Source organism: Cololabis saira, chromosome 13, assembly GCF_033807715.1.
Source record: "Cololabis saira isolate AMF1-May2022 chromosome 13, fColSai1.1, whole genome shotgun sequence".
Lineage (NCBI taxonomy): Eukaryota > Metazoa > Chordata > Actinopteri > Beloniformes > Belonidae > Cololabis > Cololabis saira.
The window spans coordinates 35,296,514-35,315,283 of NC_084599.1; the positions used below are offsets into that span (position 1 = coordinate 35,296,514).

An 18,770-nucleotide genomic window follows, 5' to 3' on the forward strand; every position below is an offset into this window, starting at 1 on the left:
GTAATTGCCCTCAACGGGAAGGTCTGGGCATGGTTATAAAAGAGCATGTGGTACCCGGGGGAACTATTGTGAGGACTGAAAACAGAACACAACAGCAAGAGAACAAGGTGCTTTCTTTAGACTAAAAGAGATCAAATTAATTGCACCTTTTTTTTTTTTTAACAAGCTCATTTAGTTTGAGCCAAGAGAAAAATAAAATCCTCAATGTTGCTTTATTCTATTTCCTTTTCAGCTCGGTTCATGTTGATGCTGCCCGTCTAACCAGTACATGGCACCATATATAATAACGTAGATAAATAGCCACTGGCGTCCTGCATCATCCATCAGCACAGAATGCTGCTGACTGATGAGGCTGAACTTTAATGCTTCTTGTCACATTCTTCGAGGGCTCTCTTATAACTAATCAATGCAATTTTATCAATAAATAAATATCTTTGCCCCCCAATAAGTCCTATATAAACAACACTCCCCATTACTCAAGATTGACATCTAATCCTCGGATATCTAACCCATGTTTGATGGTTTTTGGTGTAGCAGGTGTACTTCAGGATCAGAAAGATTTAAATGGGTTATAGCAAAGGTTATGAAATATAAGAACATCAGCCAATTTATCAAACAGGATTTCACAGAAACCAGAAAGTTTCTGGTTCAATAAATCATCATCCGTTTGCTGTCAGCGTGTGTCTGCTCAGAAGCTGGCTTCTCCAGCTGAAGCCAAACCGCTTTATCAAGTAAAGATCCCCAAAGCAGACGGCAACAAATGAAGCCGGCTGGATGAAGGGAAGGATCAAACTTAAATACTAAATCCACTCGAATTATCGCCGGTTTAACGACCTGGCAGCCCAGGACCTCGTCTGCTGGCTCGCTGCCCCGCTGCCCCGCCGCAGCTCAGCTCTGTTTCAAAGCCTCCTTTTCTCCCTTTCTTTTTTTTATTGCACAAAGTTTCAGTTTTCATGCTTGTCAGAGTGCACCTGATACTCTACTACAGAACCACAGAGATAAAAAGGAAAAAAAACGACCCTTTTGTTTGGTTGTGGGGGGCAGTAATACTTCATAATGCATTTCTTTGTGATATAAAATACTAAAACGGTCACTTTAAATCAGACACTTTATGATACAGATAACATGTGTTTTTTACTGCTGATTTTTTTGCAGAGGTTATTTCAGTTGCTGAAGTTTTTGGTATTTTGAAAATCTACAGTCTAAAAACTGTGTGTGCTTGTGTTTGTAGAGGTTTCAGGAAATCGAAGAGACCCATTTGCGACAGATGAAACAGCTGATGAAAAGTTATTCCCACTCCATAGAGGACACCCACGTGCAGGTTGGACAGGTGTGTACAGAACTTACTTTTCTATCCCGGAGGTATTTTTAAAGCTTAATGAGATGATAATAATATGTTGCAGCAAATAAGATTGCCCTCAGAGCTCAAACATGTTAAAAAACATGAATTAAAGTCTACCATGAAACCTAATAAGAACACCATGAAGCTTGCATAACAAATCGGTAAAGGCTCGATAAATCATTCTGATTTTCGTGCCCGCAGGTGCACGAGGAATTCAAGCAGAACGTGGAAAACATCGGCATTGATAACCTCGTTCAGAAATTTGCCGAACAGAAGGGCACGGGCAAAGACCGGCCAGGTAGGGCGGGTTTATTATCTGAAGCTGGGAGGAAATATCAGAATAATCAGACGTATGCAGCAGTTGTTTAACAACAAGAAAATGCAGACGCTGACACTCAAAATCAAAGAGTGGAAGTTGAATAATTCATGGAGGCAAAGAGGACTAAGAAAACATCAATGTTTTATTTATGCGCGTGTGTCTGCAGCGCTGGTTGGATTTGAGGAGTACATGACAGCCCTGGCATCTGAAGTTGGGAAAAAGAGTCGGGCTAAAGCCTTCAGGATCCCCGGTCTGGGCAAGAGGGAGAAGGAGCCAGACTCGACGTGAGCGCACGCAAACACCAACTACTTCACACATCAAACCCAATCACTGAATCGTGATTTCTATTCTGTGTGAGTTGTTCCTGAAGAAAGAAAATAATAACTTTCCCTCTGTATTTACAGGGATTCAGCTATGACGGAAACACTGGTGAGTATTCCCCACAGTTCACACCCAAATACTCCAGCTCAAAGCCCACATGCCCTCTTTCTCTGTGAGTTGGCCGTCCGACCCGTAGGGCTGGGCGATATGGACCAAAAGTCATATCTCGATATTTTCTAGCTGAATGGCGATACTCGATATATATCTCTATATTTTTTCTGTGCCATAATTGGGGTTTCCCCCAAAGCATTATAGCATAGCATCTCTGTTAGCTTCATTTTTTTCTGAGGCAAACCCTTAAAAAAACTGTCAGTTTTAATACAAAGCCTCGTGCCAAATGTCACACAGGTACATTTATTAACAGAGGTCTGCATAATATCAAAATGTATAAAACAAATGAAATAAAAATAAACTGCCTGCATATATAGAATAAAAATGCTTCTTGAATAAAATAAAACAAATATCCCTTTCCTGCATAACAATTCAATTAAAATACACTGTGCAATTAATACAATGTAGACAGTAACAGGCAGACTTTTCCACTGAGGTTGACAGTTGTGCAAATAACAAAACATTTTTGCAAATCTCAAATAAAACATTCAAGTCAATTTGTCACAAAATAAGCTATATCAAAATCATAAAAAAAAAAAGTATTTATTTTTTTTTAAATCTATATAAACGATATTGTCTCGTACCATATCGCGTTTGAAAATATATCGATATATATTAAAATCTCGATATATCGCCCAGCCCTACCGACCCGTGAGGTCTGAGGGTTCCTCCTCCCTGAAATCAGGGTGTTCTCGTGTGGATGCAGGAAGTGAGGCATCACAAGAGTGTGATGATGATGATGATGATGCAAACGATGGTGTGGGGTTTCCCAGGGTTATTCTGAGAAGGGGTTTCTAAGATTATCCTGCAGGCAGAGGGGGAAGCACGTTCGCATGCCGGCGTGCATGCCAGAGTTTGTACGAGTGGTGTCGAGTGAGAGGTTTGTTTGTGACTGTAAGGGGGTTGGACTTCGCCATCAAACAGGTCAATAAGGAAGGATGAGCAAGAGATCAGAGCCGCTGCTCCTGCTGCTTTACATTCTCACAGGTTTCAGTCTCTTAATGCAAAGTGACGGGTGAGTGGAGGGAAGTTGTTTAAGAACATTTAACATTTAGAGTGAAGCATTAGAGTAAAACCAAGGTGACAGGAAATGATTGGTTCAGTGGTCTGCAGTCTATTTTTAAATCATTACGAGGAGGTTTATTCATACCAGAAAGCACATGACTGTCTTCGTCGTTGATGTAGAACATTATAACCGTCTATCATCGTATATGAATGTGTGAAAATAACTTGTGAATTAAATCATGCATTTGATGGATTTGATATATATTGTGTCGATCCGTTTTAAGTAAATCTACTACGTCAAATCTACACAAATACGGTTCTATTCAACTCAATATGTCTATTAAAGGAAATTTAATCTATTACTGTAATTAAATATGCATGTACAAATGAAATACACAAGTAAAATTTGGTCCAATACTGAGGAAAAAAAACGTGACTGCAAAATGGCTCAATTGTTATTAAATCAAAATCGCTCTTGATCAGAAGATCATCAGCTCTCCTTCTGGCCAAGAGTTCACAACAAGCACAACGGTTTACTACAGTGATTCTCATCCGGGGGTCCGCAGACCCCTAGTGGTCCGTGGTGTGATTGCAAGGGGTCTTCTGACATTTAAAGGAATAGATTCATATTTTATTCAAATGTGATTGAGACCTTATCTACCTAAACTACAGAGGATAACATGACCTTCTTTTTCTCTTTCACTATCACCATTCATTATATTTTATTAAGAAATCTTGCACCCGTTTGAGCCTCAAATTATTAGCCCCCCCAGCGTTTCAGTGGGCATACTTATATCCTTCAAAAAATTGCTGAAAAAACATCTCATGTCCTAATTTTTCAATGTATTCTCTATTATGTATCCTTGTTTTCTTTTCATGTTTATAATTAGAGTTTTCCTATGTTTGTATATTTAATTTTCTGTTTACAGTAGACTCTGTACTCTGTACAAGCCCTCTGGGCTTCGTTCCCTCCTTGCACTATTTTTTTTAAATTGTGCTAAATAAATAAATACAAATACAAATACACCTTTAATTTCTTTAAAATGCTTTTATTGTGAAATATTTGCAGGAAGCAGTTAGGGGAACCCTCATTAACTAAAGTTAGTGCTTGAAATTTTTTTTTTTAAACATGTTTCTTTATTGGGTAATCCATGTAAATTATATTACACAATAAACATTTCTTTTAAAGGGTTCGACAGAATACCCCGTTTTATATTTTACCATACACACACTATATAAATAAATATATAAAATAAAAATAAATAAATAAATAAAATAAATAAGGACACAAAACTTAACATAACAAACACCCCAAAACACACACACTGCAAAATACGTAATTATAAACAGGTCCCAAAGTAAGTACCGATTACCAATCAAACTCTGACTGAAGACAATAATAATAGGAAAAATAAAGTAATAAACTAAAATACAGGACACGCAAAACAGCAGCAAAAAAAAAATAAAAATATATAAATAAAAAATAAATTAAAAAAACAAAATAAGATAAATAAATAAAAAATAAAATAAACTGACATAAGAGGAACCCTAAAAAAATAAGACAAAATTAGACGGTTAGCAATATCATACTTCCCTGTAATTAAGTTAAATCAGATTAAATTAATCTTCCAAGGATGCCAAAGAATTAACAAAAGAAAGAATAGGTTCCCAAATATAAGAAAACTTATCAGAGCAACCCCTAATACCGTATAGTGCTTGAAATTTTAATAATATAATAATGTAAAAAAACAAAACAAAGAAGAACACGATAAGCCCAGTTACACAAAGAAGAAGAAATAGACGGTGATGGCATGATTTATAAAAAAAAAAAAAAAAAAAAAAAAAAAAAAAAGCTGCTTGTTCTGGACATAGCAGACTCTGAGCCACCGGAAAAGAAAAAGATAAGACGATTCCTCAGAGTTGACCAAAGCTTTGCAGGGGGTCCAGGACCCCAGAAAGGTTGAGAACCACTGGTTTACTCAGTGTTTGCTTGAAGCTCTTTTACTTTGGTAACAAACATTTGCTCACATTGCAGGCTGGTGATTAAACTTCTCTTACTTAATATCGAACCAATATTGAAAGTTTTAGTTCCTACTAATGGTCTGTCACCTGCTGCTGCTCCTTAAAACAGAGGAAGTTGACCTAACAGTTTATGGGAAACAAAAAACCCATATGTACATTTTAAAATAAGAGAAACCTGTTTCAAAATAGTTTGTATAAATATGTGTAATGTTAATAACTTTCACACTGGAGGATTTTATTCTCTTCTTTCTTGTGCTCGCTATTTTGTTACGCCCTTGTTTTATTATTTAAACTAAAACAAGCACTTGAGGTTTCTGTGCACAGCTTTGTTTGAGTGGTCATTAACACTAAATTTAACAGTTTTGGCAGCTGGTCGCTGTTTAAAAGACTTTAACACTGATACGGTGTGTTTATTCACTCGCTAATGGAAAGGTCTCGGTGAGTGCTGAGTTACACAGAAGGACAAAACACTTGTGTGCCAGACGTGCACCATTTGTCTCCACAGTGCTGACCCAGTTGCTGTTTGCATCTGTCTCCTTTTCTCTCTTTCCTGTCTGCACATGTTCCCGTCGATACAGAACTCACCGCTGGAGGTGGACGACGAGGGATTTGTCATCCGGGCCGACAGCACTCAGAATGATATCCTTTTTCTGCCTCCAGGTGAATCCAGAAACATAGCAGGGTTCAGGTGGGACGGGCTCCACGTCTCACCGGTGGAGGTTTAACCTTGGCAGGATGCTAAAAGCAGGGAGTGTTATGACGCTGGCAGCCGAGGGTGCAGAGTCACGGGTCCACTCTCAATGTCAAAGCTTCCAAAAGAGGAAACTCACTTTCTTTAGTTTATTTATTGCTGAAGTTTTGGGGTTTTTTTTAAGTGGAAAGGACATTTTATTTATGAGTCAACATCCTAAATCACATTCTGGGATCTTTTATTGCATGTTTGGCTTCATCTTTCATCAGAAATCAGAAATCGCTTCATTTCGCCGAATGTACAATGTATACAGGATTTTTTTTTTAACTTTGTTTTTATTAGACAACTTCATATAAAATACAATATCCTCGTATCACAACTGTTCCCTTTTTTTTTTTTTTTTTTTACACACACTTAGCTGTTCCATACAAAAAATAAAATACAGTCTATCCCTACACACATCTTCATACACATAAGTATCCACAGTAGCAGCATGAAGGCAGCGTCCGACAATACAAACAAAAACAAAAACACACGTACAACAGGACATCGACAGAAACTACATTAAGGGACAAGGCAAACCCAAACCCGCCAGGAGGTCTGGTGGGAAGTGTAGGACAGCAAATCTAGAAATTACCGAATTATAATGGTTTGAGTCTACCGCTCCATTAATAGGGGCATTGCAGGGCTCCATCTCTTACAAAATATATCTAATTGCAGTCTCAAAGAATAAGTAATTCGCTCCATTTGGTAGAATTCCCTTACTTTCTCCACCCACAAATTGTACGTGGGCGGATCTGGTTTTAGCCAATTTATAGTAATGCATTTTATAGCCGCTGTAAGTAATATATGCAATAGATATGTTATGTATACAGGAATTTGAGCAATAAATTAACAAATTAGAAATAAAAATAGAAAAAATATAATAAGTAAATAAAAAATATATAATATGTATGTAATATGTAAAAGTACCAGCAGTATTTACAGGATGGCAGGAATGAAAAATGAAATGGTGTTTTTTAAGTGTCTTTTAGAAGCGGGGGGGGGACTGAGAACATTTATAAACATCAGTATGACACAATTTAAACCCCTTGAGTTGACTACAAAAGACCGTCAAATGGGAGTGACATGTTTTTAACGGAGGAGTAATCAGAATTTTTTCAGTCAAACTTGACAATTATAAAAAGTTTCATCCGTGTTTGGCACAAATGACTAAATCTAGTTCCCTCAGTAATAAGAGATGGACAGATAATCAAATTTAAAAAGGAAAAAAGGAAAGGGTTTTAACTCGTGGATAACATAAATAACATTGACAGTGTTTAAATTATTACCCAACATTTTTTGTTTAATTAAACTCCTTTCTTAAAACCGAACACCGCCACTTCCCGGTCTCGTTTGCAGTGATGAGCTTTATGTTTTCTTCTTCCTTGACCCTCTTCTTTCCCTGAACGCTGCTCCGAAGAAAAAGAGAGCAACTTCTACTCCAGCGACTCGGACTTTGACGACGAGGAGCCCAAGAAGTTCCACATCCAGATCCGGCCGGTGGCCAGCAGCAATCGCAGCAACTCCGTCGCCACGGAGAAGGAGCTCAAGGCGACAGTGGGCACGCTCACGCTGCCGCCCAACAGAGGCGCACGGCAGCAGGTTGATCCACTTTCTAAGGAGAAAGCTTTTGATGAATCCCATTTAAATCTTGATTCATTAACAAGTTAATGAAAATGAAGTGCTGCATTTTGAGGAAGTTTATTATGATAAAAATATTTTAAAAGGCTTCAGCTCATTATGTGCATGCATTAATTAAAAGCCACGTTGCAGAACAGTCGGATCTTATGAGCACTTTTCTGTAATTAATTCATGTCATTCATGATAAAAATGCAGATTAACTTACTTTTTATTTTCATTCTTTTGATTTTTCAGGTTTCAGCAAAGCGACATCTTTCCAGTAAGTTCAGTCATTTATCCTGGCAGTGTTTGTTTTTGTCATATTTGTTCAGTGGCATGCTGCTGAGAAGCGTGTATGAACAGAGCACAGTGTGTCTCATGTCACGCTAGTGATAGATGACGTCTTTTCTTGCCCTCGATAGGAAACTCAAGTACAGCAGGAGTCCAATCAGAAGAGAGGGAGCCTCATAGAGGTGAGTTATCAGTTTATGATGCAGACTGATTAAAGGGGACCTATTATGGCATCTAGTACCTATTTTGAACAGGCCTTGAATGTCTTAAAAACAAGCTTTTGATTTTTTTTTTGCTAAATAAATTAGAAATTCAGCCTCTCAGCCATGTCTTTATCTTCCCATTCTCTAAACTCATTATCTATGCAGGATTCTCAGTGGGTGGGGAGGCTATGATGATGAGGCTCTGTGCTGATTGGCTGCCTGAATGACGCGTAGCAGGGGAGGGCACAAAGCATCGCTTGTGTTGGTTTTTACAACCAACAACAGAGCAATTAGCATGTCTAGCTCAAACAGACGCCATCACGATACACATGTTACACATGTTGTTCTTGTTCTGGCCAGAGTTAGTTGTGGGCGTGGTTTCACGCATCGCTCCCGTCGTTACGTAACGACGGGAGCAGAATCTGAACGGCTCGTAGATCCACATCACACTGGATGGCTCATCCGGGCGGCTGTACAGACACTGCAGAATTTGGTTTCTTTCCTCCTTCTCTGAGTTGGCAGGCTGAGGGGAGACCACTTTATATATGTTAAAGCAAGAAAAACGTGTTTTTCATAATAGGTCCCCTTTAAATAAATAAGTTAAAGTATCCATCACGCCAATAGCTTCCTGATGAATAATCACAATTGAAAATATATATTTTAGATACCTGATTATAGCGGAGTTGCAAATGCATCAGAAACTAAACTTGGCAGTCCCTGTGTGAGAGCTGCAACCGTTGGTTCCTGCTCTCCCGCTAACTGCAGAAAAGTTTCATATGGCTCCAAAGAAGTGTGCGTGCGTGCGTGCGTGCGTGCGTGCGTGCGTGCGTGCGTGCGTGCGTGTGTGCGGCTCTGCTGTGAACTCTCACTGGCACCTGGATTTCTGAGTTCCAGTTCAGGAGATCCACCTGGCAGTTGATGGTGACGAGTTTTGAGTTTCAGTTCACTGACGAGTTCTGGGTTTCGGTTCAGGAGCTCCACCTGGAAGATAATGGTTACCATGGTGACAAGTTCTGGGTTTCAGCAAAGATCCTTTATACAGAAGATCACGCATTACCGTTACTGCCAATGGTATGAAATGGTATACACTTCCTGTCTCCTAAGTGGGCGTGGCCGCCCCTCTCCCCACATCGGTTTGGAACATACAACACTAGATACAGTAAAACTTTCTTCCAAAAAGACATAAATAATAAAAATAACAGTATTATTAAGCAAAGAATCGAGTTTTATTTTAGTTTTAAACTTAACTTTATCCGATGGGAAAACGATGAGAGCCAAATCTCGCGAGAATGTGTTGCTCAGACAGAGACAGGTCTCAAACAAAGTTCATTTTCTCCTAATCTGTCGGTCTGAAAATTGCCATTTTGATGTCAGAATGTTCAGAAGGTTTGTGGCTTTTGAAGAATGGGTCCCATATTTACTTAGGTTACTATGGGGCGAAGGAATTGGTACGTAATAATCTGTGCTCACGTTCACTTTTCCCATGGGATTCAATAGACTCAGGACCTACTTCCAATCTCCTAAAGGGGCAGTCACGTGACACAGATACAGGAAACCCAACCGTAGTGGGCTGTCTCGTTTGTTGAACGTCTCTGGGTTTCGGTTCAGGAGCTCCACCTGGAAGATAATGGTTTCCGTGGTGACAAGTTTTGGGTTTCAGTTAAGGAGCTCCACCTGGAAGATAATGGTTTCCGTGGTGACGAATTCTGGGTTTCACTTAGGAAGCTCCACCTGGAAGATAATGGTTACCATGGTGACAAGTTCTGGGTTTCAGTTCAGGAGATCCACCTGGCAGTTGACGGATTCCATGGTGACGAGTTTTTAGTTTCAGAACAAAAGCTAAACCTGGCAGTTTCTGGTTTCCATGGTGACGAGTTTTGAGTTTCAGTTCAGTGACGAGCTCTGGGTTTCAGTTAAGGAGCTCCACCTGGAAGATAATGGTTTCCATGGTGGTTTAGTTGGAATGAAAATGCACTAAAAGTTAGTTTCAAGCCGCATGTCCAAACGGCTGTGCACATATTGGTGCATTTTTCAGATTATCGAGGTTCTACAAAACGATGTACATGGTGTTTTTCATTTTCCCAGTCACACAAAGACACTCGCACTTCAGCACGGAAACTTTGACCTTTGGAGCAGGTTTAAGAATCATCATATGATCTATCACCCAATGAGTAACTGCTTATTGAGAAAACAATTAGAGAATGAATCAGTAATGAGACTCATGCTTTACCAGCACTTTTCTAACATCTGTAAATGGGCCCTCTGCACTATCTGTAAATCTCCGGTCTGCTCGGGCACCATGTTTCCCTCTGGACAGGAAATCTCTTTATTGGTTGACCTTGCACACAAGGCCACGCTCCGTTAGTCGGCCCGTCCTCGGGTTTGTTATTTGTGAGTAGGTCAGACCGGCGGTGTGGGAGGATGCAACCTGCTGCCGCCCGGAGGCAGAGAGCCTGATCCTCCTAAATCTAGAGCCTCAAAGCCGCTTCTCTGCAGAGACGGGGGGGCCGGAGCTCAGGGAGACCGGGCTAATTGCTGGAGTTTATCACAGAGAAGCAGTCGGCTGATGGGGTTTCCCTCGCCGCCTCCTCTCAGCGCTCCAACGGAGGAAGCCGTGCTGCTGATCCAGATTCAGAAACATCCTTTTACTTCAGTGTGTTGTCTCTGCAGATGGAGAGCAGGAGGGGCTGCACAGGTCCACCTCCAGTCCCGATCACAGCAGGTGAGACAAATCCACCAGTCACATCACACATGTTCTTAACTCAGGGCTCCTTAAAAAGTCTTAAATTAAATTTTTGCTAAAATAAGGCCTTTAAATCTTAATTTGTCTCAATCCAACAGTCTTAATTTTAGAAGGAATGTATCCAGTCATCATTAAAAAGTTTATTTCATCCTTTTGAAGAGAATCTCTTGCAGAGGTTCTACATCTGTGTTGCCAGGTTGGGCAAGTTTCAGCCCAATTGGGCTGAAAAATATATATTTGGGCTGCTTTTCCTGGTTTTTACTAAATATTTAGGAGAAATTATTAACAAATAAGTTTCCATTATGGCAGAGAAAAATAGAAACGTACACGGTAAACTCAACAATATTTTATTTGCTTTAATCTACTCAATTTAATTGTAGTCTTTGTTTGGAGCCTGAACTTTTTCGAGCTATTTAGTGGTTTTGTGAAGCTTGAAATTAATAACGCATTTAATAATTGACGGTTTTAATATAGAGAATATTTGATTTAGGCTGGTTTTTCATTATTTCTGCGGGTTATACATTGCTTCTGGGCTGGAACCTCAGCCAGATCTGGCAACCTCGACCTCAGCATTGGATTTCTTAGTGACTTGTCTTTTTGGTCTTAAATTTTGTTTGAAAATGGCATTAAAAAGTCTTAAATTGAACTCGGACAAACCTGTAGACACCCTGTTAACTGTGTCATATGTGTTTTTTCAGCTATTTGGAGCCCTTTTAGCTTTTTTTGCATTTGTAAATTCATAAATTGAATTAAAATCATGGCAGATCATGTGCCCTTCCCTCCGCCATCGCTCCCGCCGCCCTAACCGCTGCTGTCGCTTCTTCCCTCCTCTCCGTCAGGTTGAGTTCAACGGCGTCTGGTTCGGACAGTCTGTTCGGACCGCCGCTGGAGTCGGCCTTCAAGTCCAAAAGCTTCGACAGCCGGGAGCAGCTCAGAGAGCAGAGCACCTTCGGTGCTTCTGAATGTAAGAAAAGTTTATATTGGTAGAAATGTGAGATGCTTTCATCAGATCAGGATTTACCTCCATGTTTTATCTTTCAAACTCTGTTTTGGACCATAGACGTTATTTTTTCAGGCTAAAAACTCTGTAAATTCCGTCCGTCTCAGCAGCCGGACTTAGAGGTTCAAAAACCCCCTCACAATATTATAACCAGCCAGGTTAGACATCAGCAGCTTCACGTTGGGCGTTAACGGAGCCTTTGATCTTCTGTCCTCTCGTCCCAAAGTTCATCAAAAGTCTTGCGCCCAGTTATTTCACCCTGAGCCCCGCTGGCATGGGAAGCTGTCCAGGCGCCACGTTGTTAGATGTTTGGAGCGAGGAACTTTCATAAAAGATTTGAGACACATTATAATTGAGGAACACCTAACGCAGTGATTCTCAACTGGTGGGTCGGGACCCAGAAGTGGGTCACAGACTGATATACTGTTGAGATATGTTTGTCACATCAGCTTCCTGTTTGAAGCTTGATTAATGACTGAATAACTTCACTCCTACTGTATTTGTGCGTTTAATTAGTGGATGCTCAGCTAAAGCCATATATTTTGGGAAATATTTTTCAGTTTCACTTTTTTATTTTACATTTGCACGTGAAAACACTGTTATTTCTCTACAATCTGAGGCTTAAGCTACCTTTTCAATGAATTTTAGAACTAGAAAATTGTCTTGGATTTGGGTCCCGGCTTGTGATGAAGCCGGACCAGTTGACAACCACTGTTCTACGCTCCTCTCAGGTGCGACTAAAGTTGACTAAATATTGTCGTCAATGAACCTTTATCACCTGAGGAAAACGAGACGCAACGAAAATGCTGGTCATGTGACGATAACGATAATTAAATATATAATGCAATATCGTAGAGGAATAAAAACGAGACTAAAATGTAGATCACAAAATAAAAACTCTGCTAAAATGTGTCTTCATTTTAGTTGACCAAAACGAGACGAAATGTTCTAACAAAGATCCTTAATGTCCATGTTTTCAGTAGTTTCTCTGGTTTAATGTCCATGTTTTCAGTAGTTTCTCTGGTTTAATGTCCATGTTTTCAGTAGTTTCTCTGGTTTAATGTCCATGTTTTCAGTAGTTTCTCTGCTTTAGTTCTGCTGGGTGACGTCACGTCCTCAATCCCAGTCGCTGCAGCGGGGAATCAGATCCAGAAGATGCAGCTGCAGAGTTAGAGGCTGATGCCGTTAACGCAGAGCTCTAGGTTCACAAAGTTAAATAGAGAAACGCAGGGATCTGCTCTGGGGCTGGGAGAAGAAGAGACCATCTTTGGATACACTTTCCTACACGGATGTGGAAAAGAAAAGCCAATGTGTCGTTGAAAAAGAAAAAGATGGGGAGAAATACGGAAAAATAAATATATTGTAAACTCAAATTAGAGTCTTCTGTATCTGGAATGAATGTATTCTTGACTCTATAAGGTAACAATAATATAATAATGAGATAACCTTGTTTGAATTGTAAAATGGGTTTGGCTAAATATAATCTTTGACTAAAACTAGATTCAAATGGTCCTGGACAATTCTGACTAAAATAAGACTAAAATGCTCAGACTTTTAGTCGACTGAAACTTGACACGACTAAAAGGAGTATGAACATGACTAAAGTTTTTTTTTTTTGAGATTCATAGTTTTATTATCATTTTTCATCAAGACAAACAGCAAGGATCAACATCACACTAACAGAAAGAGCAACCCCTTCGGAAATTACATCAGCTGAATTCTAAATCCATTGAGAGATAGAATGAAAAAAGTTTATAATTTAGTTAGGAATATGTGAAAACAAACAGAAAAAAATTAAAGTAAAACAGATAAATTCAAAAAAAAATTATAATTATAATAAAATAATAATAAAAAATAAATAAATACAATTGAGATGGTTAACATTTATGGCAATGGTACACAAGGTTGAAGGGTTATGTATGAATTGGACTTCTGTCTAATCTCTCAATATAGGTTGAACGTGACTAAAGTTAATAAAACTAAAATGATAGCTTGACTCAAAGACTAGACTAAAACTAGAATTGAAACAAGCTGACAAAAACAACACTACATGTGACGCCGTGTTCATCCTCCGACTGAGGTTGATAACCTGATTTTAATGCTAATGTTGTGTTTTCTCCGTCAGACGCCGCCTTCTCGTCCGATTCCTCGTCCCCGGAGAACGTGGAGGACTCGGGCCTGGACTCGCCGTCCCACCAGACCCTGGGCCCGTCCCCCGAGCCGGTGGGCTGGGCCTCCTGGCCCGCCGCCTTGCCGGCCGAGCCGCCCCAGACATCGGGCCGGCCGCCGGACCCGTTCCTCTCCGCCTTCAGCGACCCTCCCCCCGGACGCTTCTCCAACCCGCCAGACGACCCCGCGCACGTCTGGCCCGTCGCCTCGTCGCACCTGTCCCGCGTCGCCCCGGACGCCGACCCTTCCTCCGTGCGGTTTCCCGCCTTCTCCCAGACGCTGCCCCCGGCGGAGGTGGAGGCGTCGGTGTGGAACTGCAAGCACATCCCGCCCGAGGTGAGGCAGCGTTCAGTTATTCTGCTCCTCACCGGTGGAGCAAACTTCCTGTAGACCTGAGGTCTGCTCCAACTATAGATCCTTTAACCCTTGTGCTGTCTTCGGGGGAGGGGGGGAGGGAGGGAAGGAAGGGAAGGAAGGAAGGAAGGAAGGAAGGAAGGAAGGAAGGAAGGAGGCAGGCAGGCAGGAAAGGGAAGGAAGGGAAGGAAGGAAGGAAGGAAGGAAGGAGGCAGGCAGGCAGGAAAGGGAAGGAAGGAAGGAGGCAGGCAGGAAAGGAAGGAAGGAAGGAAGGAGGCAGGCAGGAAAGGGAAGGAAGGGAGGAGGCAGGCAGGAAAGGGAAGGAAGGAAGGAAGGAAGGGGAAGGAAGGAAGGAAGGAGGCAGGCAGGAAAGGGAAGGAAGGAAGGAAAGGGAAGGAAGGAAGGAGGCAGGCAGGAAAGGGAAGGAAGGAAGGAAGGAAGGAAGGAAGGAAGGAAGGAAGGAGGCAGGCAGGAAAGGGAAGGAAGGAAGGAGGCAGGCAGGAAAGGAAGGAAGGAAGGAAGGAGGCAGGCAGGAAAGGGAAGGAAGGAAGGAAGGAGGCAGGCAGGCAGGAAAAGGAAGGAAAGGGAAGGAAGGAAGGAAGGAGGCAGGCAGGAAAGGGAAGGAAGGAAAGGGAAGGAAGGAAGGAGGCAGGCAGGGAAGGAAGGAAGGAAGGAAGGAAGGAGGCAGGAAAGGGAAGGAAGGAAGGAGGCAGGCAGGAAAGGGAAGGAAGGAGGGAAGGAGGCAGGCAGGAAAGGGAAGGAAGGAGGGAAGGAAGGAAGGAAGGAGGCAGGCAGGAAAGGGAAGGAAGGAGGGAAGGAAGGAAGGAAGGAGGCAGGCAGGAAAGGGAAGGAAGGAAGGAAAGGGAAGGAAGGAGGCAGGCAGGAAAGGGAAGGAAGGAAGGAAAGGGAAGGAAGGAGGCAGGCAGGAAAGGGAAGGAAGGAAGGAGGCAGGCAGGCAGGCAGGAAAGGGAAGGAAGGAGGGAAGGAAGGAAGGAAGGAGGCAGGCAGGAAAGGGAAGGAAGGAAGGAAGGGAAGGAAGGAGGCAGGCAGGCAGGAAAGGAAGGAGGCAAGAAGGAAAGGGAAGGAAGGAGGCAAGAAGGAAAGAAAGGAAGGAAGGAGGCAAGAAGGAAGGAAAGGAAGGAAGGAGGCAAGAAGGAAAGAAAGGAAGGAAGGAGGCAAGAAGGAAAGAAAGGAAGGAAGGAGGCAGGCAGGAAAGGGAAGGAAGGAAAGGGAAGGAAGGAAGGAGGCAGGCAGGAAAGGGAAGGAAGGAAGGAAAGGGAAGGAAGGAGGCAGGCAGGAAAGGGAAGGAAGGAAGGGAGGAGGCAGGCAGGGGAAGGAAGGAAAGGAAGGAAGGAGGCAGGCAGGGGAAGGAAGGAAAGGAAGGAAGGAGGCAGGCAGGGGAAGGAAGGAAAGGGAAGGAAGGAGGAAGGAAGGAGGCAGGCAGGCAGGAAAGGGAAGGAAGGAAGGAGGCAGGCAGGGGAAGGAAGGAAAGGCAGGAAGGAAAGGGAAGGAAGGAAGGAGGCAGGCAGGAAAGGGAAGGAAGGAAGGAAGGAGGCAGGCAGGAAAGGGAAGGAAGGAAGGAAGGAGGCAGGCAGGAAAGGGAAGGAAGGAAGGAGGCAGGCAGGAAAGGGAAGGAAGGAAGGAAGGAAGGAAGGAAAGGGAAGGAAGGAAGGAAGGAAGGGAAGGAAGGAAGGAAGGAAGGAAGGAAGGGAAGGAAGGGAAGGAAGGAAGGAGGCAGGCAGGAAAGGGAAGGAAGGGAAGGAAGGAAGGAGGCAGGCAGGAAAGGGAAGGAAGGGAAGGAAGGAAGGAAGGAAAGGGAAGGAAGGAAGGAGGCAGGCAGGAAAGGAAGGAAAGGAAGGAAGGAAGGAAGGAAGGAAGGAAGGAAGGAAGGAAAGGGAAGGAAGGAAGGAAGGAAGGAAGGAAGGAAGGAAGGAAGGAAGGAAGGAAGGAAGGAAGGAAGGAAGGAAGGAAGGAAGGAAGGAGAAGGAAGGAAGGAAGGAAGGAAGGAAGGAAGGAAGGAAGGAAGGAAGGAAGGAAGGAGGCAGGCAGGAAAGGAAGGAAGGAAGGAAGGAAGGAAGGAAGGAAGGAAGGAAGGAAGGAAGGAAGGGAGGGAGGGAGGGAGGGAGGGAGGGAGGGAGGGAGGGAGGGAGGGAGGGAGGGAGGGAGGGAGGAAGGAAGGAAGGAAGGAAGGAAGGAAGGAAGGAAGGAAGGAAGGAAGGAAGGAGGCAGGCAGGAAAGGAAGGAAGGAAGGAAGGAAGGAAGGAAGGAAGGAAGGAAGGAAGGAAGGAAGGAAGGAAGGAAGGAAGGAAGGAAGGAAGGAAGGAAGGAAGGAAGGAAGGAAGGAAGGAAGGAAGGAAGGAAGGAGGAAAGAAAGAAAGAAAGAAGTAGGGATGATAATTGGGTCATTTTGACGCGATGACAGCACAAGGGTTAAATCAGGGTTAAAAACATTACTGTTTACTCAAGCGTACTCCTAAAATAAATACTTACCTGCTGTATTCTACTGCCCTTATTTTTAACAGATTGTGCTTTTTATTATTTTACTTCTTATTCTTACCTATTTGTTATTTACTGTCTAATTATGTCTTACCGCTTTTAATGTCAACGTAAAGCACCTTGAATGACCTTGTGTTGAATTGTGCTATATAAATACATTTGCCTTGCCTTGTCCCGAGGACCCGTTCCTGGCCGTGTTCGAGAGGACGCTCACGCAGGAGACGCTGAACCTGTCGGACGCCTGGGCGCGCCCGCCGCCGCGCCCGCCCCAGGAGGGCCGGGCCAAGGAGCCCCGCGGGGACCCGTTCTCCGTGTCCCTCCCCGACGCCAAGACCCTCCCGGCCCCTTCCTCGTCCTCCTCCTCCTGTAACCGTAGAGACCGGGACCGCAGACGGGACCGCAGCCTCCCGCCCCCCATCACCTCGGACGACCCCTTCGCCATCACCATGATCGGCAGCCCCACGCACCAGTCGTCTCTGGCCGCGGCGGCCGGCGCCGCCCCGCCCGTCAGCCCCTCGGCCAACGGCGGCGGCCGGCTGGGACTCACCGCCGGCCCCGGTTCCGGCTCCGGCTCGGTGCCGTCGCCTCAGCCCAAGAAGGAGCTGACGCACTGGAACTCGGTGCACAACCCGTTCAGCGAGGGCGGCGGCGCCAGAACGCAGGACGGAGGCGGAGGAGGAGGGGAGAGGAGGAAGCACCGGACGCCAGAGAGCGAGCCGCGCAGGAACGCCCCGCCGCTCACCAGGCACTCGGGGCCGCAGGAGGATCTGTGCTTCTCCACGGACCGAGACCAGGACTGTCTGGACCTGAGCTGCAGCATCGGCTCCCACTCCGGTACCGACTCTCTCCATCCATCCATCAACATCCATCCATCCATCCATCCATCCATCCATCCATCCATCAACATTCATCCATCCATCCATCCATCCATCCATCAACATCAATCCATCCATCCATCCATCCATCCATCCATCCATCCATCCATTCATCCATCCATCAACATCAATCCATCCATCCATCCATCCATCCATCCATCCATTCATCCATCCATCCATCCATCCATCCATCCATCCATCCATCCATCCATCCATTCATCCATCCATCCATCCATCCATTCATCCATCCATCCATCCATCCATTCATCCATCCATCCATCCATCCATCCATCCATCCATCCATCCATCCATCCATCCATTCATCCATCCATCCATCCATCCATCCATCCATCAACATTCATCCATCCATCCATCCATCAACATTCATCCATTCATCAACATCCATCCATCCATCCATCCATCAACATCAATCCATCCATCCATCCATCCATCAACATCCATCCATCCATCCATCCATCCATCCATCCATCCATCAACATTCATCCATCCATCCATCCATCCATCAACATCCATCCATCCATCCATCCATCCATCCATCCATCCATCCATCCATCAACATTCATCCATCCATCCATCCATCCATCCATCCATCCATCCATCCATCCATCAACATTCATCCATCCATCCATCCATCCATCCATCCATCCATCCATCCATCCATCCATCCATCCATCAACATCCATCCATCCATCCATCCATCCTTTCATCCATCCATCCATCCATCCATCCTTTCATCCATCCATCCATCCATTCATCCATCCATCCATCCATCCATTCTTTCATCCATTCATCCATTCATCCATCCATCCATCCATCCATCCATCCATCCATCCATCCATTCTTTCATCCATCCATCCATCCTTTCATCCATCCATCCTTTCATCCATCCATCCATCCATTCATCCATCCATCCATCCATCCATCCATTCTTTCATCCATCCATCCATCCTTTCATCCATCCATCCTTTCATCCATCCATCCATCCTTTCATCCATCCATCCATCCATCCATCCTTTCATCCTTTCATCCATCCATCCATCCTTTCATCCATCCATCCATCCTTTCATCCTTTCATCCATCCATCC

The 18,770-nt window shown here is 43.6% G+C and overlaps 1 protein-coding gene across 4 annotated transcripts in view; it reads left to right on the forward strand.

Annotated features, from left to right (window-relative positions):
* Window positions 1-18,770, forward strand: part of fcho1 (FCH and mu domain containing endocytic adaptor 1) — an 88,047-nt gene that overhangs the window by 58,992 nt on the left and 10,285 nt on the right. For 3 of the 4 annotated variants that reach the window (XM_061738768.1, XM_061738773.1, XM_061738771.1), the window contains 12 exons: window positions 1,232-1,330; window positions 1,544-1,640; window positions 1,828-1,945; window positions 2,066-2,090; window positions 5,759-5,819; window positions 7,322-7,514; window positions 7,779-7,813; window positions 7,956-8,006; window positions 10,698-10,749; window positions 11,610-11,734; window positions 13,896-14,275; window positions 16,969-17,623. In XM_061738768.1, coding sequence (XP_061594752.1) covers window positions 1,232-1,330; window positions 1,544-1,640; window positions 1,828-1,945; window positions 2,066-2,090; window positions 5,759-5,819; window positions 7,322-7,514; window positions 7,779-7,813; window positions 7,956-8,006; window positions 10,698-10,749; window positions 11,610-11,734; window positions 13,896-14,275; window positions 16,969-17,623 — 1,891 coding nt within the window. Of the gene's footprint in view, window positions 1-1,231; window positions 1,331-1,543; window positions 1,641-1,827; window positions 1,946-2,065; window positions 2,091-5,758; window positions 5,820-7,321; window positions 7,516-7,778; window positions 7,814-7,955; window positions 8,007-10,697; window positions 10,750-11,609; window positions 11,735-13,895; window positions 14,276-16,968; window positions 17,624-18,770 lie in introns of all 4 variants that reach the window. The other variant, XM_061738772.1, reaches the window with a different exon arrangement.